The 22646-nt window shown below is 55.4% G+C and overlaps 1 protein-coding gene across 1 annotated transcript in view; it reads left to right on the forward strand.

Moving 5' to 3' along the window:
• Positions 1 to 22646, forward strand: part of LRP5 (LDL receptor related protein 5) — a 42947-nt gene that overhangs the window by 5978 nt on the left and 14323 nt on the right. The window contains 3 exon segments of the mRNA XM_019654716.1: positions 902 to 1099; positions 4894 to 5090; positions 6464 to 6595. Coding sequence (XP_019510261.1) covers positions 906 to 1099; positions 4894 to 5090; positions 6464 to 6595 — 523 coding nt within the window. The 5' untranslated portion in view covers positions 902 to 905.

Genomic DNA, 22646 nt, shown 5'->3' on the forward strand with positions numbered 1-22646 from the left:
AAATAAATAAATAAATAAAGTTAGCTTAAGAGCGTGAGCTCTGAGCAGCAGGGCCACTGGTTTGATTCCCACATGGGCCAGTGAGCTGCGCCCGAGCGGAGCTGCTGCTGAGCTGCCAACAGGTGGCAGGATGGCTCAGCTAGTAAGAGCACGTGCTCCTAACAACAAGGTTGCCTGTTCGAGATGGTGGGCTACACCTACCCACAACTAAAGACTGAACTTGGCACCTTGAGCTGAGCTGCCGCCTGGGTGGCTCGGGATAGAGTGTGCGCTCTTAACAACAAGGCTGCTGGTTCGACTCCCGTGTGGGATGGTGGCTACTCCCACCTGCAGTTAAGACTGAACTCGGCATCTTGAGCTGAGCTGCCTCCCAGATGGCTCAGTGGGTAGAGTGTATACTCTTAACAGCGAGGCAGCTGGTTCGACTTCCACATGGGATGGTGGCTATGCCCACCTGCAACTAGTTGGACACAGCACCTTGAGCTGAGCAGCGTGACTGGACTTGAAGCTGAGCTTGCTGCGCCCTCCACAACTAAGATTGAAGGACAACAACTTGGCTGTTTCCCTTCCCCAATTCCCTAACACTGTTCCCCTCCTCCAGTTCCTCAATAAAATCTTAAAAAAAAAAAAGGGTGGCCAGAATGTGTTGCTAACTGAGAACAAGTTGGAAACAGTTTATTTTGACTACCCAGCTTTGTTTAAAAATTAGTTTATTGCTAACTGCTTATAAAACAAGTCACTGGCAAGAACACCCCAGTCCCCTAAGCATTCATTGGTCATCTCTGATGGGTGCGATGTGAAGGCACATTTGCTGGGCTTTTTCCTGTTTGCATTTGTGGAAACAGAAAACAAAAACAGAGCGGATCTGTTAGCTCTCTCTCTCCTCTGCCCTCTTCATTAGGTACATGTACTGGACAGACTGGGGCGAGACGCCCCGAATCGAGCGGGCGGGGATGGATGGCAGCACCCGGAAGGTCATTGTGGACTCGGACATTTACTGGCCCAATGGGCTGACCATCGACTTGGAGGAGCAAAAGCTTTATTGGGCCGACGCCAAGCTCAGTTTCATCCACCGCGCCAACCTGGACGGCTCCTTCCGGTAAGTGGCCACCCAGGTATGGGCCCCCACCTTCCCCACCGCACTCCAGCTGCCACCAGGCCCTCGGCTAGTCCGAGCTGGGCATTAGCAGGGGATCTTTCATAGTCTCATATCTGAATCCTGGGGGCCTGAGGAATTCAGGACCCTTCAGAGCTTGGAATAGTAATAAGAGTACACACACCTCATGTAACACCACACCCCAAGCAAGGTCTGGGGCTGGGGCGTCTGCCGTCTACCATGTGAATACTTTTATAGCAAAATGTAAAATGTTCATCAACTAAGTGAAATTGAAAGGGCTATAAATCGCTCCACATCCATGCACAGGTTTTGCCATTAAACGAGTGACACAACTCTTTCAATTTTCAGAAGTTTGGATTTCAGAATTGTAGATAAGGGATAGTGGACCTGAGGCCCAAGGGTCCGAAGGGGTTGTGAACAGGTCGCTGCACCCTCTTCCTCCCCCCAGCACGTAAACATCCTGAAGTCAGGAGCTGGGTCGGTCTTGGTGTTCACTACATTCCCCAGTCTTGCCAGAGGGCCTTATGCATAGTAGGTGCTCAATGAGATGGGTTGAATGAATGAATGTGAAGGATTTTTTTCCTTGTTGGGTAATTGCTTTTAGAGCTTTCCAGTCAGCTTAATGGTCCCCCTACTTCACTATGCTTTAGATTAGGAATGTCTCCTCTGGTAGGGGTGAAGGGCATTTTATTCATTGACCACATACTGCCTGTTGGCTCAGTGCCAGGTCTTGGGGACCCCCCCCACACACACACACACAGGAGGACAAAGCCTGTACCTGCACTCGCAGGGCTTCTGGCCCAGGCAGGGAGTTTCTGGGTGTCACTACCAAGGGCTACAGTGGTGGCATGGAGAGGACTCAGTGGCTTGATCTCTGCAAACACAGTCAGATGCCAGCTCGCACAGGCTTGAGGGCATCGGCAGGTTTGCCACATTTTACACAGCCTTTTGTATTAGGTATCTATTGCTGTACAGCAAAATACCCCAAGACTTACCTAAAACAACAGATAGTTTTCTGGGGGGCTCAGATATTAGGAATGGCTTAGCTGGGTGTTTCTGGCTCAGGCTGTCTCCCGAGGTGACAGTCAGGCTCCTGGCCGGGGCTGTGGTCATCTGAAGGCTTGGCTGAGGCCGGAGGATCCGCTGTCGTGGCTGTTGGGATGAGGCCTCAGTTCCTTCTGGACCTCGTCTTAGAGCTGAGCCCCGCGGGCTGGTTCGAAACATTGTTGTCCATTGTTCCTGTGAGCACAGACTGGCCTGGGGCCTGGTGTGAGATTTAGAAAGCGTGCCAGCCTGAGAAACGGTGGCCCTTGGGAATCTGAGTGGTCCTGGCAGCTCTGAAGGGTGGATTAGCCCCTGGAATGGCTGCAGGTGGGGGTGCCTTGGTCGAGGGTTTGTGATGAGGGACAGTGAGGATGATGGTGGCATTTAAAACATGGTAATGGGGGTGGTGGTGATAGTGGTGGTGACAACAGTGGTGTCAGTGATGGTGATGGTGATGGTGATGATGCTAGTGATGGCGATGGTGATGTGATGATGTTAATGAGGGTGGTGATGTGGTGGTGGTGGTGGTGTTGGTGTTGGTGGTGGTGGTGATGATGATGGTGGTGTTGGTGGTGGTGGTGGTGATGGTGATGATGATGATAATGATAATGAGGGTGGTGATGGTGGCTAATTCTTCCCTAGCACTTGCTGTTTGCCAGGACATTTTATCAGTTCATTCCATTCTCATACCAACCCTAGGAAGTGTTTGCTGTTACGATCCTCCATTTCAGAGAGGCATGTGAACTCACCCAAGGCCACACAGCTAGACAGAGCCAGGGTTGTAACCCAGGTGCTGTGACTGCAGGGCCCACTCTCAGCCCCTCCTCTGTGTGCCTCACCACAGGTAGCCGACACTCTTATGGATGTGCCCGTGGCTATTCCAGTGGAAGCATGGTCTGCTGGTAAAGAGGACAGGTGCCGGAGCCAGACAGACCGGCCCAGCCCCCTCTCAGCTGTGACCACGGCTGGGTCACTTCAGTGCTCTGAGGCTCGGGGCCTCACATGTGAATTAGCGTCGTGGTTGTACTTTCTAGATATAGTCACAGTATCCGATTTGGCAATGCACGTGAATTTGGGGCACACTGCCTGGACATAATTAGCACTCAGTAAAGGCTGGGGTGCCAGGGGAGCTCTTGGATCTGATGGGAGGCAGAGGGGTCATGGCTGGAGCTGCACCCAGAGGGGAGGGGGCGTCCTGAGAGGAGGGGTGAGGGTGGGCGAGGTACACCGAGGCCTGGTGCTAGCTTCCCAAAGCACCTCTGGCCGAGGCAGGGCTTGGGGAGGTGGAACAGCCCTAGAAATGATGGGTCTCTGGCTTCTCTGATAAAAAAATGACAACACCATCAGATGGGCCTCGGAATGTAAACATTAACATGTGATCCAGCAAGCCCAGTCCTAGGTATTAACCCAAAAGCATTGAAACAAATACTTACACATGAATGTCCATAGCAGCGCTGTCCACAGTAGCCGAAAGGTGGAAACCATCCGGGTGTCTGTCCACTATCGGATGGATGGTGAATGGATAAGCCAAAGGTGCTCTCTCCATACACACATTCTGCAGCCGTAAAAAGGAATGCAGCACTGTACACGCTCCATGGATGAACCTTGAAGACATTCTGCTAAGTGAAAGAAGCCAGACGCAGAAGGCATGTGTTGTAGGATTCCAGTCACATGAAATGTCCAAACAGGCAGGTCCATGGAGACAGAGCAGATTGGTGGTTGCCGGCGTGGCGGCTGGGGGGTGGGGAGCCCCTGCTGCGTGGGTTCAGGCTTTCCTATGGAGGGATGGAAATGTTCGCATACTAGACAGAGGTGGCGGTTGTACAGCCTGGTGAATTTACTGCATGGCTCTGAGTTAGTCACTTTGAAGTGGTTGGTTTTGTGTTATGTGCATTTCACCTCAGTACATTTTTTTAAAGCATTTGTCATCAAGGAAACAAAAAAGAGGTCATGTCAGGTCAGATCAAGAAAGAGCATGAGCGTATGGTTCTGGGGTATCCCGAAATACCTTTTGAGTGTTACTGTCGCCTGTGCTGCCCCAGGGGCTTAGGAACATGGTAGTGACTACCCAGCCGCCAGCCCCGCCCTCAGGGAGCCTATAGTGAGGGGCCAGCCGTTAAGGTGGTTTGTTGGGCATTGTAAATACATAGACGAGAACGTTTTTTCTTGTGTTGATACAAGTTTAATTTGGTCTGATACAAATGATTGGTATTACAGGGAGGAGCAAGTACATTTGGTCTGATCTGTATTGTTAAAGCATAAGGGCAGGACAGGCGTGCTCGTCATCAGCTCTTGTCACCAGGTGTGGCTTCCTCCTTGCCACTTTTCTTCCTTCTTCTCTGGGGGGCACTTTTTCAGCAGCCTCCATTCTGTTGGGTTCTTGGAAAAGTTATGACGCATTTTTTCTATGTTTTCCGTTGCAAAAATACGTCATGACTTTTCCAACAACCCAATACAAACAGGTTGGACGGGGAGCAGCTGGATGTGTTGGGGGGAAAGGGGGTGTCACTGTCAGGGATGGCGGGAGGCCGGCTGGGTCTGGAAGGTGCCCTGTGTCCACTGGGAGAGTGTTCCTGAGACGCTCTGCCCTGATCTCACTTTGTTCCATCACAGCTACTGTTGTCCTGTTTCGTGTAAATGGGTCAGCAGTGACAGTGAAAACCTTTCAGAGCTGGGTGCTGAGGGACCGTGGGGGCACTGATGGCTTCTCCCTCCGCCTCCCGCACGTGCAGGCAGAAGGTGGTGGAGGGCAGCCTGACGCACCCCTTTGCCCTGACGCTCTCTGGGGACACTCTGTACTGGACCGACTGGCAGACCCGCTCCATTCACGCCTGTAACAAGAGGACAGGGGAGAAGCGGAAGGAGATTCTCAGCGCTCTCTACTCGCCCATGGACATTCAAGTGCTCAGCCCGGAGCGGCAGCCTTACTGTAAGTCAGGGTGGGTGCGTGGTGGGGATGGGGCTGGTGGCTTCCCCCAACTGGAGCCTGTGCTCTGTGGGAGGCCGACCCTCAGGCCAGTGGAGCAGACAAGGGGGTGCGTGCTAGAGTGGAGTGCGGGGGCGGGCTGGGCAGAGGCCTAGGAGAGGCTCCTCTGCAGAGCTAGCGTGGGGGCCCCACTCAGTGGTCCTTGGAGGCGGCAAAGAGACCAAGGATGGTTGCCCCATTTTCAAGTTCCAGAGGAAGTTACGTAGTTATTAATGAAAAATCTCTGAGTCAAGGTTCTCAGTCTAGGGTTTCCATAGGATCGTTGCAGGGGTTCCCTGATGGTAAAAGGCTTGAAACGCACAGGCTCAGGGCTCCTGTGACAGGAAGCCAATGCGATCAGGGCTCTGGGCTCACCTGCACCCATGGGGACCAGGGCAGCCGTTTCTAGCCACAGTGCTGTAGAAGGTTCAAACTTTGAACCTAAGAGTGGGGACCCAGGCGCACCTGCTCTCAGCTCTGAGAGGAAGGGGAGGGCTGTCCGGAGTGGCTTTCTGGTGATTGCCATGGTCCTTTAACACATCCCCACTTTGGGGTGACCTGCAGGCCCCAGGCAGTGCAGGCAGGGAGGGGAGAGGCACCCCCAGCGAGTGAGTGTGCTTCAGTTACAGTGGGTCTGATGCTCCGCATCTCAGGACTACTGCACCCACCCTGCCCCTGGGCAGAGTGAGATACTGGGAGTATTCTGTGCAGTTGCATATTTGTTGTGGAAAGGCTTGGGAGTATGAAAACCATTGGCATCAACACCGAGGGGCTCAGCCCAGCGTCCGGTGTGGCCAGCAAGCATTTGTGCAGAACCTGTAGGGTCCAAGCATGTCACAAAGATAAGACAGGCCTCTGCTCCAGGAATCCACTGTCTCGGGGTGCCCCAGCATTACCGCACAGGCGGGTCCTGAGATCCTGCCTGGGAAGGCGACCTTCACGGAGGAGGTGTCCTTCGGAGGCCCTGAAGGAGATGAGGGCCTCTTGTTGTGGGAGATTGGGGACCGGGGGGCGAAGATGCCCACACCTGGGCCACGGGGCGTGGCTGGGAGGAATTGGAGGAATGGCAGCTTGTCTGGTGAAGCTGAAAGCCTGGTGTGGTGGGGGTCAGCAGTGAGGTGGGATGGGGTATCGTGGTGACGGCCCCGAAGCCACATGAGGTCAGCAGGGACACACTGGGGCTCCCAGGGTGGGGTGGGCTCCGAAGAGGTAGGGTACAGCTCGTTTGGAAACAAGTGGTGGTGGTGGCAGGTTGTCTGTCTGTCTGTCTGTCTGTCTCTCTCTCTCTCTCGGGACCTGTTCTGGAACTTTCTCTCACCCTTCCCCGTTTTCCCCAGTCCGCACGCAGTGTGAGGAGGACAATGGTGGCTGCTCCCACCTGTGCCTGTTGTCCCCGAGGGAGCCTTTCTACACCTGCGCCTGCCCCACTGGCGTGCAGCTTCAGGACAACGGCAAGACGTGCAAGGCAGGTGAGACGGAGGGCACCGGCGGGGCCGCCCTGGCGGGACGGGGTCTCTGCCCGTCCCATCTCCGTGGAGTCTTCGTGCCATAATCACCCCCGTGGAAATTTAGGCAGAGCACACGTCCTTGCTGAGCGTTTTTATTGCACAGAGTTCAGTTGATTTCCCTCCCCACACGCCTGTTTCCCCTTTGCTTTAGGTATTTTACCACCTTTTTATTGCCCCCTTTAATTCTCAGGCACTTGGTACTTCAGACTCATACTATGGTTATTTTTTAATGACGTGTCACCCCCTCCTCTGTGGTGGTGTCTGAGCCTCATTATTTCCCGGTGTCAGGTGCAGGGTCTGTGCTTCCGGGGTCAGAAACTGCACGAGTCTAGGAGTCAGCCTATCCCCAGGGATGTCAGGCCTGGCCAGCGAGGGGACTAGGGAGAGAGGTCAGGAGGTAGCCACTCCTGGGCCCGCTCTCACTTGGGGGGAACACAGGGAGGGCAGGGGCTTCCTGGGTGGGCTGGCTTGTGCCATGGGACCCATGGGGTAGGGGTTCTGTGGGGCAGAGTCTGAAGTGAGCGGCCCACTAGAAGCACTGTCTCCCTCTCTGCCCACGGCTGCTGGTCCATCGTCTGCTGCCTGAGCGCATGAGGCCTGACCCCGGGTGGTTTCCTGGCCCCTCTATTGTTGGCTGGCCAAGGTCTGTGGATGGTCCTGTGGTCATGCTGGGGGTAGGGTCTCCTCTGCTCCCTGGCAGGGCTTCTGCTTCCGTGAAGACTTCTCTGTCACATCAAAGGGCCTGTTACTTGTATAGTGTGCTGGCCCCATGCAGTCCCCACTTACAAAGAGCCTCATTTTCCCAGGTGACCCTGGAAGGGTCATTCACATGGGGAACTCATTAAAAGGACATGCCACCCTTTGGGAACTGGAGATGAGGTTGGCTCAGTCCTCACGGTTCTTTTCAAGTGAGTCCGCAGCTACTCAGCGCTTGCCTTAGAAACCACCGAAACGGCGCCTTATTCAATTCATTCATTATTGAGCACCTACTGTGTGCTGGGGCTGTGCTAGGGCTGGGATGCTTGGGGGAGACAGACAGTACAGGTGAGTTAGAGAATGATTTGGTGTGTTAGGCAAGTGTGTAGAAGACCATCTTCTCTTGTCACTTCTGGGCCACACACATTGGCCTCGAAGGTGATGCTGGGACAGAACTTGGGCCTGGGGCCCAGGAGGACCAGGCGTGTTGCCTTGAGTAGTTCAGCGATACCAGAGGTTCAGACAAAGAGGGTTAAGGGTGGGTGGTAGACACTCGAGGGGCGAGAGCAGCTTGACCAGGTTAGATTAATGCTCTCAGTTTACAGATGAGAAAACTGAAGGCAGGTCATCTGTCTGGGGTCACCTGTAGCAAGCAGCAGAGAAGGTTCTAGAAGGTGGGACTTCCTGGTTCCCAGAAGCCTGGGTTTGCTGTTGCCTCTGGCTCAGAGAGAGGGGACCTGATAGCTGATGCCTTGTGGCCTGGCTCTTATGGGGTGAGCCGGAGGGTACCCCAGCTTCAAAAGCTCCACCAGAACTCGGTTGTCACTGACTTGAAATGTCGAATAATTTTTGAATGAGGGGGCCCACCTTTTCTATTTTGCAGTGGTCCCTGCAAATGATGTAGCCAGTCTTGCTTGGTGTACCTGAGAAGCTAAAGAGAAATCTGGAGATAGTCTATTAATAGTCTAGTGTGTCTTTGCAGTTTTTCCGTGTCTGTCTATACATTTCACGCGACACTATCGTAGGAGCATTTACAAATTTGTGTATGTTACATGCTTCAAAAACAGGAGTCATGGTGCCTGAAGAGTATTTTATCAAGTGGATGTACTTTTGAACCATCTTCCACTGTTGGACATTTCTGCTTTTTGTGTTTCTGCTGTTTCTGAGTTGTGCTGCCTGGAGAGGGCCAGCTTGGGCCTGGCCAGGACTAAGAGGGGTGTGGACCTTGTGTCGGTTGGCCATTGATTGGTGATGCCTGCCTGAGCCCTGTGTTGGATCGGTTTGTGATGTCTGCTCTGGGAGAGGGAGGGGTGTGGCTGGATGCAGGTCTGCTTGCCATATCTGCCCACTTGGGGTATCCAGAATCAGGCTGCATGTGGACATTTAGGGAAGGAGTGGGGGATGAACATGACCCCCCATCTTGTAGAAGTGCCTGCCAGGCCCCTTGCCCTGATGGGGCACTTGTGTCGGCAGCTTTTGTTAAGGGGCTCTGCGAGGCTCCCTCATGCCCCAGAGTTTGAGGAATGGGGTTTGGGTGAAAATGGGGTGTGAACCCTAATAGAACCCCAGAGTCATGGCCCAGCGAAGCTGGAGAAGCCTGGAGTTCCAGAAAGGGTGCGCCCAAGCTACCATGGGGTGCAAAGGGGTGGATGGTGCCTGGGTCCTTGTCACTCTCTTCCTCCCTTCCTCGTCTGTGAGATGGGGTCCCCAACCATCCCTCGCCCAGGGAAGTTGTGGAGAGTCCATTGTGTTAACAGGAATTGAAAGCTCTGTGCAGGGTGCCTGGTACATAGTAGGTGTACAGGCCCACCATTCACACTGTTGGCCTCTCATTGTCTCATAGGGCCCGAGGGAGCTGGGACCCGTCTGCTGGAGGCCTAGGTTTGTCTCCATTGTCCAAGGGTCCTCTCACCCCCTGCGGGGAGTGCTGATTTATTTTCCAACCAGAGGAGGCAGGGGCTGTGGACTCACCCTGCCGCCTCCTTTCTAGTTCCTGGTGTTCCAATAGCTGGAGCCTCTGAGTCCTGGGGAACACTCCCCCGCCCCTTGCATTGCACAGGTGGTTGTGCCTTTTGAGGGCACTGCATTCTTTCAGCAAATGTTAACTATGCATTTTCTTGTCCAGGCCCAGAGCAGCTGGGGGTGGGGGTGGGGGTGGGGGCGGTGTCCCTCTCCTCCCGGGGGTGAGGGCAGAGCAGAGGGCAGAGTAGAGGAGGCAGCCTGGGGCGGGAGGGCTTCCTGGAGGAGGTGGCATGGGGGGGCTGAACGCTCTGCTGTGGGGAGCTGACATTGATACCTGCAGGGTGGACCTGGTAGATGAGCAGCAAATCCTGTCCTTCCTGTTGGAAACGGGAGGGGTGGGGCATGGGGGGCTGATCCCTAGCACCCAGCCTCCTTCACCTGGGACAGCAAGCCCACAGATGCCCCCAGGATTTGGCTGCTCTGGGCCACCTTCTTGTAAGAACTGTTCCTCCCCCCCCCCCCCCAACTAAGAAGGACACTTCTATAAATAACTCGGTTGGAGAATGCCAAGTGTGCAGAAGAAACACCTTTTGGTTGTCATTCCGAGAGGTGGCCTGAGTGGGGGTGTGGACCGGGCAGGGGCGGCTGCAGAGAGCAGCTCGGGGACTTCATCTTTCTGCTTTCACCCCAGATGCCCTGTCCAGGGTGTTGTGTCAGAAGAAGGGACCAGCTCCCGGATGAGACCAGAGGGATGGGAGGGCATCTTGCTTTGCACAAGAATGTGACAGTTGGGTTGGTGTTTTTTATAAGAACGATTCCCACTAAGGGACTGGTTGGTTTGGGGGCTGATGGGGCTTCTGTAGCTCCCTGTCCTGGACCCATTCGAAGTTGAAGTGCTCCAGGGGCAACTCGGGTGGGAAAGGGTAAACAGAGCTTTCTAAAAGTTTTAGTTTGAGTTGAGAAGAAACTCAGAACTTGCTCAGAAGCATTTCACCTAGATGGCTTTCTGGAAATTTCTCCATATTCCTTAATGCAGAGGGATATGGGCATGAGTGAGAAATGGGTTCTGTCCTTGAAGGACTTTCGGTCTATTTGGACTGTGTCTGGCCTGAATGGGGCTAAGGGCTTCAGATGTCACAAAAAGCAACAACCAGGCCTGCGATCTGGGGCTTTAGGGTGCCATCTCCCGCCCTTCCGTTCTTAACCCTTGCCACAAAAGATCATGTTGAAGGAAAAGGTGTGATGAAGAGGCCATAATCCTATCACCTGAGCATGGTTGCTGTCTTCCTTTCCGTGTGTGGCTTTTGAGGCCGCCAGTGTCCGTGGGCATGAGCGGTTTTGCATCCTGGTGGACGTAAATTATCTGTGAAATGTATCCACCTTTGAATGCAAATGATGTGCAAGGTACTGACTGAAAACCACCTGGAGATAGTAGCTGGTAACACAAAGGCAAAAGGAAGACAACGAAACACTAAATTCTGTGGAATGTCGCTATTCATGATGGAGCTCTGAGGTCCTGGTGGGCAGAAGCCTGGCTGGAAGGGAGTGGTACCCATGGAGAGCTGCCAGCTCCAGGGGAGTTTTCTGAGGTTGGGGGTGTCTGCTGGGAGGATGGAATTCAGGGGCTGGTAGAGGAGGCCCTAGGGTTGTTCAGGGATTTCCTCTTGGCTGTGGAATCTGTGAGGTCCAGTGTCCTGGGGGGGTGAAGAACCGAGACCACATGGTGAGGGCTAGGAGGTGGCCCCGGGCTAGGGGAAAGGCCTTCGCAGAAGATGGAGAACAAGGCTGCGTTGGAGGAGCTTCTTTATTTCAGAAGGGGAGGCATCAGAAGCAATGCTCAGGATAGATAATATGGTTGTAGCGGTAGTGGAGAGCCTGTCAAAGACTTGTGGCGCTGGGGAAATTCACTCTTGGGCAAACCCAGAATTTAGAGTGCCTTGTTTTCAGTTGTGTGATGGCTGTCTACATCCAGTCATCATTTATGATGCCTTAACTCACGCTCTGGCTGTGCGATCTTGGGGCAGTGACTCGGCCTCCCTGTGCTTCACCTGTCAAAAGGGATGATAATAGTATAGTACCTGATTCATGGGGTTGTTGGGAGGAAGGCCTGGCTGCCTGATACGTACGAGCTGTGCTTGAATTTGATCTTGAATTTGGAGCCAGCAAGGCAAACTGGTTTGATCCCAGGGGAGCAGTTCTTCGCTGCACGTTTGGAATCAGAAGTAGATACAGAGACTGGGTAGTGCCAAGGGGAGCCGGGTGGAGGCAAAGGGTGGATGGGGTGCCCTCCTCACACGGTCCCGTCAGCAACGGGCAGAGGCGTGAAGCATGTGTCGAGGGTGAACTGGGCATGTGACTCCCCTTCCTGTGGGATGAAGGCCACTGTTGGGCTGGGAGGGATTTGGGGTCAGGGGCAGGGGCCTGGCTGTGTCCGAGTCCCTCAGACCCTTATGTCATATCCACGTTCCCCAGCCAAATCTGTGTCCTTGACAAGGGTCAGGTGTGGGAGGTGGAGGGCTGCGTCTGCACGTGACACATGCCCAAGGCAGGTGGATGGGCAGGCAGGTGGGCAACCAGCACAGCCGGAAACACCTCAGGATTTGAAGCTGTGGCCTCAGGCATGACTTTTGCATTCCTGGGGCTCTCACCCCACTCCGGGCGTCTGCTTTCAAGGAGTTGAAAATGAAGACCTTTTTTTGTGACTTGCGAGAATCCTATTTTTTCCTGATTTTAAGTAAATGAAAGCCAGTCCTGTGTAGGGGGTCGGTACCTTCCCCAGGGAAGGGGCTGAGATGGTGGTGATGCTTGCACCCCAACAAATGGGGAGGGTATGACGTCCCAGGGGTGCAGGCATCCCCATAGAAGGGGAAGATGGACTGGGACGGGCCCCCTCAGTGCCATTTCCCCTTGGACGGGGGCTGGGCTGCAGCTTCCTCGCCTGTGAAATGGGGCGAGCAGAGTTCCTCTCCTTGACCACAATTGAGGGGGTCAGATGAGCAGCGGCTGCCTGTTACGTGCTGTCCAGTGTGCCCGTGTGGGGTCCATGCTGACAGGACATGAGACTCGGGGTGCAGAGTCTCAGCTTTCCCACCCCCTCCTGAAGTGGCCCCGGTGAGGGTCCTGTAGGCTTGGAGACAAGGAAGCAAGTCACAGCAAAGGGCCCCCTCTGTGGGCCCAGCTCTGCCAGGAGCTTGGGAAGATGGGGGGGGGAGATGTGGTTCCCTGTGGGGCCAAGTGACTCTTGTCCTGGGAAGCCAGCACACAAGGCGCCCTCCCCTGGGCGGGCCAGGCTGTGATCCCACGCGCCCGCCGCCCTCCAGCGCCAGGCTCCCCACCCCCTCTGCACTGAGGCGCCCAGCTGGCGTTGGTTTTCCCCATGTTTTTCCAATTATGTGGAATGGGCTAAAAACAGCAGTAGCGGGGGCCTTATTTGGGAGTTACCACCGCTGGCCAAGGAAGCCTGCTGCTTCCCTCGTCCCAGCCCTCGCAGTGGCCGGCTCTTTGTGGGACAGGCCCCTGTTGTTTTGACTTTTGTCCCCACACATTCCTCATCACTGGGGGCTTCTGGGTAGTGCGCCACCCACCCACCCACCCGCCATCATGTTCGGGGCCTGAACGACCTGAGCAGGTGGCTCCTGGGGGTGTCCAGGCCATGCGGCTTTACCCCCCAGGGTGGCCAGGCTGTTCTGGGGCGGATCTTCTGTCCCCCACCCAGGCCTTTCCAGATGAGGCCGCGGCCGCCGTCAGGGCGGGCGGGAGGCTCGGACTTCGTGATTTACGGGTCCGCCTGCCGCACCTCGCCAAGAAGTAGTTTTAACAGATGTTCGCAGGGACAGGAAACAAAAAGACGGCGGGGATGTGGCCGGCCTAGGCGGCGGGAGGAACAGAGGCGTCACTGTCAGGTCTGACGGGCAGACTGACAACTGGGCGACGTCTCAAAGCCCCTCACATCCATCCGTCTGTCCGGGCGGATTAGCCGAGGCTCAGGGCTGGGGAATAAGGGGCGCGTTTGTTCCCAGTCTGGCTGTCTTGTCACTTATCAGGGAAGTAGGTCAAAGGGAAAAGAAAGGAGGCCCTTGTGGCCGAGGCTGCCGCCGCCCGGGCTGTGGTCGGCATTGACTCGGCAAACAGAAGGCAGCTGCTGTTCTCAGCCGTGGACCGTGAATTTTTAATAGCAAGGAAATCAGATTGCACAGTCCCAGGAAATGGTGTGCCAAGCCTGAGCACTACCTTTATTATTATTATTATTATTATTATTAATTATTATTGGAAATTGAGGTATAACTTGCAGACAATAAAGTGCACAGATGCTAAGTGTACGTTTTGATTAGCTTTGACAGTTGTGTAAATCTGCGTAACCACCACCCCGATCCAGATACAGGACCTTTCTGCAACCTGGAAAATTCCCCCCACCCCGCTATCCCGGCCCCACTCTGCAGAGGCAGCCGCTGTCCTGACTTCTATCACCAAGGATTAGTTTTGTCTATTCTGGAATGTCACAGAAATGGAACCACACAGCATGTGCTCTTTTGTGTCTCAGCCTGAAGACTAACTTTTAAATTGAATAAAGAGGAGAGGGGAGCATGCCATATTCTTAGAAAGAGAAAGCTGTCTTCGCAGGGCCCCTCCTCGGTGCGGCTAGGTCCGTGTGGATGCCCCGTGTCCTCTTCGACCACCCCGACACTTGTCCTGACCCCCCCGCCCCCAGCCTGTTCTGTGTCCCCCTTGCTCCTGCAGCCTAAACGCAGCTCCATCTTGGCCCCAGATGCCCCTGGACTTCAACGGGCTCCCCTCTCTTCAGAGTACATTTCTGGGTTTGTGGGGTCCAAGCCCTGCTGAAGCCCCGGTCCACCCAGAGGAAGTCCTCACCCATCCAGCCCCGATGGGTCACATGCCCCTCGTGTCTTTTCTGGATTGGGTGATAGCTGCAGATTCCCTGTCTTGGTCCCACTGATGGTGCCCTTGTTGCCTGTGCCTGGGGGGTGGGGACCAGATCCCTGGATGAGCTGGGCTGATGCCTCGGGCTGCTAGTTTGTCATCAGAGAGAGACAAGGCGAGTTTTTTTGTATCCTTTACCTCCTATTCCACCTGAAATAGATAAGTTTGCTTCCCTCCACCCCACCCCCCACGCCCCTGCCTCTCCTGCCTTTGCCTGCGCTGTGCCCGCTGCCTGCAGCCCCCGTCCCCACAGCGCCTGGCCCGCTGTTCTTTCAGGCCTCCATTCAGACACCCCGGCCCCTTTGGGAGGGAGGGAGGCAACCTGGCTTCTCCTGGGACCATCGTCAGGCCCAGGAATAGTGCTGGGAAAGTTGGTTAGTCGCCTTTAAGAGCGTTTGTTGGTGCAACGGGAATGACACTGGTGACTGCGCAAGGGGGTCCTTCTCTTGTCCCCTCCTTGCTACTCCCAGGAACATGATTCGGTGGGAATCGGGGTTGGCCCTGCACCGTGTGGCTGTGACCCCCAATGAAATGCAGGATTTTGTGCCGCGTGGACCTGGGAATATCAGACACGATCCTGCCTCTGAAGGTGCCTTATAAACGGTGGAGTGCGGTGTACTTACGTTGAACCATGTGATCTCTGATGCTCAATCACCTTTGAGCTAGAGAGGTGGCATTTTCATATGGTTCAGCCCACTTTGATTTTGGCCTCCACTGCTCACATAGGGTGGTGATAGCAGTGATGTTCCTGGGGCCTGCCAGGCGGGCGCACGTTGGAGCCCCGGGTTTGTTGGTGCCTCACAGCAGCTATGTGAGGAAGGGAGTGTTGTGACTGGCTGGCTTCGTAAGCACCGGCGGTCAAGCGTGCTAAGGCCACAGAAGAAGGGGCAGAGACGGGGTTTGAACCCGGGCAGCCTGGCACAGGGTTCTCCCCACCCCCTACCCCACACTGCCTGGGTTCCCAAGCTCAGAGGGGCGTGCATGGTCATGCACCCTGTCATGCCATCTCCAGGAGCCATGGGACAGAGGGTGTTATCAGGGGGGGAGAGAGTCCCTGCTGTTTGTGCAACGTGAACGGTGTGCCTGGCTCAGAAGGGCCCTCTGTGTGGGCGGGCTCCTTAAAGAACGGAGCCAGGTGCCCAGTGGAACACAGCCTTCTTCCTCACGTGAGTCGCTGGCTGCTTTAAAGACCCCACACCTGCATTCCTAAGTTGCAGGGCTGCCCACCTTTAATTGGCCCAGCGAACCACACTTTTCTCGTGCCTCCCTCCGCCACGGCGTGTCTCTGCTCCCTGTCTTCAAAGACCGCGTGGCTAAGACGGGTCCTTGGTGTGTGTTTACTGCCCTTGGGAGGGGACAGTGTGTTGGGGTTGTGGCTTCCGGCTCCAGGGTTCGTGGGCTTGGCAGGGGATCCTTCCAGCCGCACTGTGGGACCTTATCCATACCCGAGTCATACCTGCGAGGGGAAAGAACTCAGGTTGCTTGCTCGGGGTCACTCAGGGACAAAATGGGCCTGGGAGCGAAAGTCGGGTGTGTACTGCCTGGGTGGTGAGCAGCCTCGGGGAACTGGGGAAAGGCAGGGAGGGCAGGGCCACACGAGGGACTGACACCGGAGCCAGGAGGCAGGGGCTGGCTGCTGGGGAGTCACAAGCTGGCACTGACCTTGCTGCTCTCTGGCTGCCCCAGGCCTCTGGGCAGATGACTGACTTGCCCATTTTAGAGCTGAGCTGACCGAGGCCCAGACTCAAAGCCGGAGGACCTGCCCGACCAGCCCTGGAGGCTGCAGCTTGCCCTTGTGCTTGCTGAGAGGCCCAGGGTGGGCCATGCGGGTGGACAGCTGCTTGGGCCTCGGGTTTCCAGTGGAGCCAGCGCCTGGCCTGGCCACTTCCTCTGTGCCTTGTGACCCTGTGGTCACTCGGCGTGGTTTCCTGGGCCAGGATGCCGGGCTGCGGTCTCAGCGTTTGTCCAACCACTTACCCCAGGGGGGCAGTGGAGAAACTTAATCAATTGCTAAAAAACAAAAATAAGCCGGCCGCCTGCCTGCTGTGAAACTGTTTATGGCCTAAGAAACTGCAGAGTGGACAGTGGCCTGTTTTGACACCCGGCCCTGCCCACACAGCTCCCAGCCACCTTCCGGGCCGAAGTCAGCTCTGCCTCCTTTGGGGGCAGCTGAGAGGAGACAGGGCTGAAGGAGACCCTGGAGCTGGGAGCAGGGCCTTCCTCTCCATATACGGTGACCACGGAGCTGCGGTTGGTTCAGTGAAGGGTGGTGGTCATGTCCATTGTGTCTGCTGAGTGACGGGGCAGGGGCAAGGGGCTTGGGAGGTCCTTCCTCTTTTGTCTTGCTGATATGGTCAGTCCACACTCTGGGATGTGTTGTTATTTTGCTCATTGCAGAAATTCCTTTTCCTACATTGGGGTGTGGAGGGGGTTAACTATGAGGAACTTTCAGGTCTCCCCCACCCTGGGGACCTGCCATTGGGGTTTCCTCCTGGCCTGACAGGGCCAGCGCGTTTTTCTGCACCATTCTTCCTTCCGGTCCTGCTCTCTCCTCCCACGTGGTTCAGAACCTGGAGGCCACATAAATCGCCCCCGAGGGGCCATGCAATGGCGGGCTGGCTGGTCGTTCATTCCCCAGGCCGCCTTTTGAGAAGCCCTGTCCCCAGAGTCCAGACTCGCCTCCCCACCTAGACCTGGAGAGCCTCTTAAGGATAAACCCGTGAACCCGTGTTCTAAAGTCTTGCTTTTTACTTGCAATAAAGTGACATTTGTTTTCACTGTAGAAAAGAAAACATCATAAAAACGAATGGAGAAAATAAAAACCACCCATAATTTTGCCACCCAGAGATAGCTGCCGTTAACGTGCTGGTGTGTTTCTCATGCATCTTTTTGCTGTGCGTTTGTTCAGACCTGGGTGTGCACGATTGTGTGCAGGGGTGCCTGCGTCTGCCGTTTCCATTTCACGGGCACTTTCTATGTCAGCTCTGCTCCCGAGCATGGTTTTCATGGCCTGCGCAATGACCTGTCCCCCAGGTCCTTCCTTGATTCTTAATACTTGTATTCCATTTAGATTGTTTACAGGCTCTTTTCTTCAGTTGGGTTTTGCTGGTTTTAAGAAGCGCCAGTGACGCTCCGTGGCCAGGAATCCATGTGTATTTCTAGCTGCTTCTTTGGACTGGGTTCTCGCGGGAAACCTCTGGGTCAGAGGGTCCCCGAGCCATGTTGCTGTCCTCTGGGTGGCAGGGACAAGCTGCACCCACACCGAGTGTTAACACCCCCGCCTCCCAGTAGGGAGCGATGGGCCTCTCCTATTTACATATTGCCACCAATTACCACGGAGGTTACCCATTTTTCATGTTTATCTACTGTGCTCTTTCTTCTGTTAATCTGTTTATGGTCTTTGCCTGTTTATTGCTGGGGTTTGGGTGCTTTGCTTACTGATTTATATGCCTTTTCATTGACTTAAAATTAATAGACTTTTTGAGAGCAGTTTTAGGTTTACAAGAAGATCGAGTGGGGAGTACCCGGGCTTTCCACTGGATTTCCTCTTTCTCCTTACCCAGTTTCCTGGTTATTAGAAGTCACTTAGTAAGGTTGTAAAAGTCATACATACTTCTCCTCAGAGGGTGAGCACACAGCCTGGGAGCCAAATGCCTCAGCTGCCTCTTTTTGTGCAGCCCATGAGCTAAGAATGGTTTTTACATTTTTACATGGTTGCAAAGAAACCCACAAGCAGAATGTTTTGTGACATGGGAAGACGATAGGAAATTCACATTTCAGGGCCCAGACATGAAGTTTTGTTGGCACACGTGTTTGCTTACAGTCGTCTGTGGCAGCTTTCCCCTTGCAACAGCAGAGCTGAGTGATTGAGACCGAGACAGTTGAGGCTTGCAAAGCCTAGGCTGTTTACCGCCTGGTTCTTTGCAGCAAACGTGCGCAGACCCCTGCTGGAGACTGGAAGGAAGACCGGGGATCTCCAGAGATAACCGCTGCGGACACTTGGCGCGGTTTCCTGCCCGGCTTTTGTTCCAGGGTGGCGTGTTTGTCCTGTGGCTGGGCTCCTGCTGTATGCACAGCGTGCTGTGTGCACTAGACTTCCTTGCAGACAGGAATGGGCCCAGAGCTGCCCCAGAGTCCTGCATGTCAGAGCTGTGGCCTGTGGGACAACTCAAAATCTCAGTGGTCACCCAGCCTCTTAGCTCAGATCAGGCCCAATGTGGGGGTGAGGGGAGAGGGTCGTCGATAGGTCAGCCCCATTCCTGCCCACCCCGGCTGCAGACGGCCCCCGTGCCCTCTGGCCTCCATGCTGTTCCTTCTGCCTGGTGTTCCTTCCCTTGAACCTGCCTATCCCTCAGTGGAACCTTTCCTTTCACACTCTGCGCTCCATCTGTTGTGGGTTGAATTGTGCTCCCCCGCTCCACAAAGACATGTTGACGTTTCAACCCCAAGAACCTGTGAATGTGACCTAACTTGGAAAGAGGGTCTTTGCAGTTGTAACCAAGTTAAGATGAGGTCATCCTGAATTCTGGTGGGTCCTCAATGCAATGACTGGTGGCCTTCTAAGGGGGAAATCTGAACAGAGGCAGATGGGGGAGGAGGCCGTATGAAGACAGAGGCAGAGATTGGAGTGATGCAGCCGTAAGCCAGGGAGCATCAAGGATGGTCAGCACCCCGAAGAAGCTGAAAGAGGCTGGAAGGAGCCTCCCCGGGAACCTGCAGAGGGCACGGCCCTGCCAGCACCTTGATGTTTGACTTCTGGCTTCCAGACTGAGGGAATCAATTTTGGCTGGATTAAGCCCCCCAGTTTGTGGCAATACGGCCGCCCTTCTCTGTGTCTTGCCTCACCTGTCTGATTCCCGGCCTGGCACAGAAACTGTGCCCGTGACGGAGGGTGGCTTGGTCTGGATGGATGTCAGCAGGGAGGGAGGGTATTGAACTGGCCATGTCCGTGACCTTGGGCCTTCCCTCAGGTCTGCTTTTTTGTTTCGAGAATGTCCTCTGCCAGGAAGGCTGTGCCCTGGCTTGAGCCCAGGCCTGTGACCCAGGCCCCACGATTGGCCCCGAGGCAGAGAAGCAGCCCTTCTTTCCTGCGTGTCTGCAGGCAGGGAGGGACCGGGAGGTCGGGAGCCCTCCCCGGAGGAGGCTCCAGGGACCGCTGCCCAGCCAGCGAGGGGACGGTTTCACTTTCTTTGGCAGCACTGTGAGGCAGGCTATTTGTTTAAACAACCCCAAGGAAAACCATTTGGCCAAACTGTTAGTTTCTAAACAGTTTACCTCCCTGGTGTTTAAACAAACTCTTACTCTGGCTCCATGTCTGGTCCCAGGAAGGGGGTCGGCCTCTCGTCATGGCCGGACACCGTGCCCTGCGCCCACCCCCAGGTGGCCCGAGGCCAGGGCTGCTGCTCAGACCTCACTGCGAGCAACCTTGGGGGTCACCTGTGGGCAACAGCCTTGGCGAGCGTCCGTGGGGCCTGGGCCAGTGGCTCTGTCTCCGCAGCTGCCCGCGCTGGCCTGGCCCTGGACACGGAGCACTCCACCACTTCCCTGCTGGGCACGACCTGCTCACACCTTCAGGCAGACCAGCTGGGCTGTGGCTCCCTCCCGGTGTCCTGGTCTCTGCATTTTTCTCTCGTTTTTTCTCTGCAAAGCTCAAATAAAAACCTCAAAGTCTCTGCAGCCCTAGGAGTGTGTGAGCCCCCCCTTTGGAGTCAATTAACACCCACAGATTTATCTCTGCATTTAATTGTTGCCTTAGCCACAGAGACTTCATTCTGAGGGATGCTGATAATGGGATTTCCTGGCGGGGGTGTGTGCTCGAGACTTTGTATTGACCTGGTTACCGGAGGGCTAGGGCCGGGCACACTTAGCCCCTGATGGCTCTGTGCCTGTTGAACACACTCTGCTGGAATCTGCGGCATGGTGACAGCCACATGAATCCCAGAGGCTCTTGGAATTGGAGGCCAGACCCCCAATCTCAGCCACCCCTGTACCCCAGGTTTCCTTCCTGGCACTGATTAACTGATGGAGCACCCCGAGGGCAGATCCTGCATCTGTTTTTCCACTCCCACCCCACCACCTGGTCCAGGGCCTGGCTGAAAGCAGCTGCCCATTAAGGTCCTGGTGGGGTGGCCCAGCCAGCGGACAGCAGGTCCATCTCAGGCTTCCTGCGTGTGGCAACTTCAGAGATCGCGGAGTGTTCACGGCGCCTTATTTTCCTACTTGCTGCTGTGTGTCCTTGGGTGGGGAGCTTAACCTCTCTGTGCATCAGGTTCCTCATCAGTAAAATGGAGCATAATCATACCTCAGGGGCTGGTGTAAAGATTGTGCTATTTTTGGTGATCGTGTCTGGAGGATCATGGGAACAGGGATGGGCGAAACAGGCTCAAAATGTGTTTTGGGACTGAGTGTCGGTTTCCATCTGGGACCAGCGTTTTCTGTGGCGTTGCGGAGGAAGTGCTACTTGAGATCGAGTGGGGTGTGACGTACACTCCCCCGTCGTGCACAGTGAGGCTGCCTTGGGAGCCTGACAGCCTTTGCGGAAAGCCTTGCAGATACCCTCGCAGACGTGATGCTTCCTGGCCGTGCCCTGGGGGGCACCCCCCCTCTGCCATGGTGGCAGATCAAGCCAGAATCTTCCGTGGAGTTTGGTTTATGGTCCCCGTGATGTCAGAACTAGACAAGGATTCAGACACCATCAGGTTGGGCTGATTCTTCTCTACAGATGAGAAAACCGAGACCCGTGGAGGGTTAGGGACATGCCCCAAATCACACAGCAGGGGGCCAAGAGTTCTTCCTGAATTCTCCCTGCTCGTTCGATGTTGGCACCTTCTCTGGGCGTGGCCTTGTGCTGGGGGGCGTGCCAGAAGCCCCACGAGCCAATCAGGGCGGTGCCCAGGACAAGGGGCAGACAGGCAGTGTGTGCATGTGTGCTAGTGTGCTCAGCCCCTCCATGGGGGTGGTGAGGCAGAAACAGCTTCCGGGGGGAGGAGGCATGTGACTTGGGCCTTGAAGGACAGGTCAGATGTCAACAGAATATTTTGGGAATGGCGCCCAGAGGAAAACAAATCTGTTGGAATTCAGAAATCCCCTCTCCTCCCTCCAACATACATCAAACCAGAGCTTGCACGAACACCTCTAACTAAACCTGAATTTGGATCTCGCAAGTGTCCAATGCACTTGGGCACTTGGGGCACCTCTGGGTGCTGCCTGCCGCCTCACTTTTCCCACAGCCTGCCTGAGTTTCCCTGGCCCTGGGCTCAGGAAGCCATTGCTGTCGCGCGTGCGCCCTCTAGTGGAGGAATCAGATAATGACCTCTGGGCCTTGGAACAGGAGAGTCAGGACGGGTTCCCAGCCCTTACTTGAAATGTAGGGCCCCAGGTTCGGAGGGCTCAGCCCTTGTGGCAGGAAGCCAGCACTGGGGTGCAGGAGACCGTCTGTGGCTTGACCAGGCACTGAGGAGACCTGGCAGCTGGCTACAGAGGCTGGGCCTGGGTATGAGGGAGGTGCCAGGCTCGCTCTGGCCCTGTCTGCTTCCTGTGATGCTGCGTGACTTCGGGGGGGTTCTTCCCCATTCTGGGCCTTTGATGAAACCAGGCAAGTGGCCCCAACGTGGCAGGAATGGTCTCTGGGCCTAATCTTCTTGGTTCTGTGGGTCCTTGAGACCAGGAAGGGCCAAAATGAATGAGTGCATGATGACCCAGCTCTGGGTAACGAGCCACATCCGGACCCCAGCAGCCTCTGGAGGTGTCCGGGTCAGGGTGGGAACACCCCGGGGCCCCCGAGTCTATGTGTGGCTCCATGTACCCCTTCTGCTGGAAGCTCTGCTAAATCCCAGCAGGGAGGACCCAGGACAGTCAAACGGTAATAGCTGCCAGGTGACAAAGAGGAAGCCTGGGGCGCCTGTCCCACGGCATTCACCCGTGTCCGTGAGCCGGCCACTGGGAGGGAATCGGACCCAGCATGACATGGTCGTCGGGTATGAAGCTGCCGTGCGCCATGGATGGGGTGAAGGAGGGCTTTAGGGAGAAAGTGGCATTTGAGCTGCGCCACAAAGCGCACGTAGGAGGTGGGGCCTTGTGGGGGCTTTGAGGAGTATGGCCAGCAAGTGGGGTCCAGAGCCCAGTGCCCAGGCAGGACTTGTAGTTGGGGCTGGTTTGTGGCCAGGAGACAGACTTGCAAGGGAGAAGGGGGACTGAGTGCAGTGCAGCTCTTCTGCTGTGCAGTAGTTGAAACCAGGTGGCTGTGTGGCTCTCAGCCAGCTGAGTAACCTCTCTGTGCCTGTTTTCTCATTTGTAAGAGGGTGATGCAAATAGCGCCAGTCTCAGCGAGCTCCTATGAGGATGAGCTAGTGGCTGTAGGAAGATGACTAACACAGCCTGTTGTTGCCCAGAAGCCCCAGGGACCTGACTGAGCCCC

This window comes from Hipposideros armiger, unplaced genomic scaffold (genome assembly GCF_001890085.2).
Source record: "Hipposideros armiger isolate ML-2016 unplaced genomic scaffold, ASM189008v1 scaffold_228, whole genome shotgun sequence".
Taxonomy (NCBI): domain Eukaryota; kingdom Metazoa; phylum Chordata; class Mammalia; order Chiroptera; family Hipposideridae; genus Hipposideros; species Hipposideros armiger.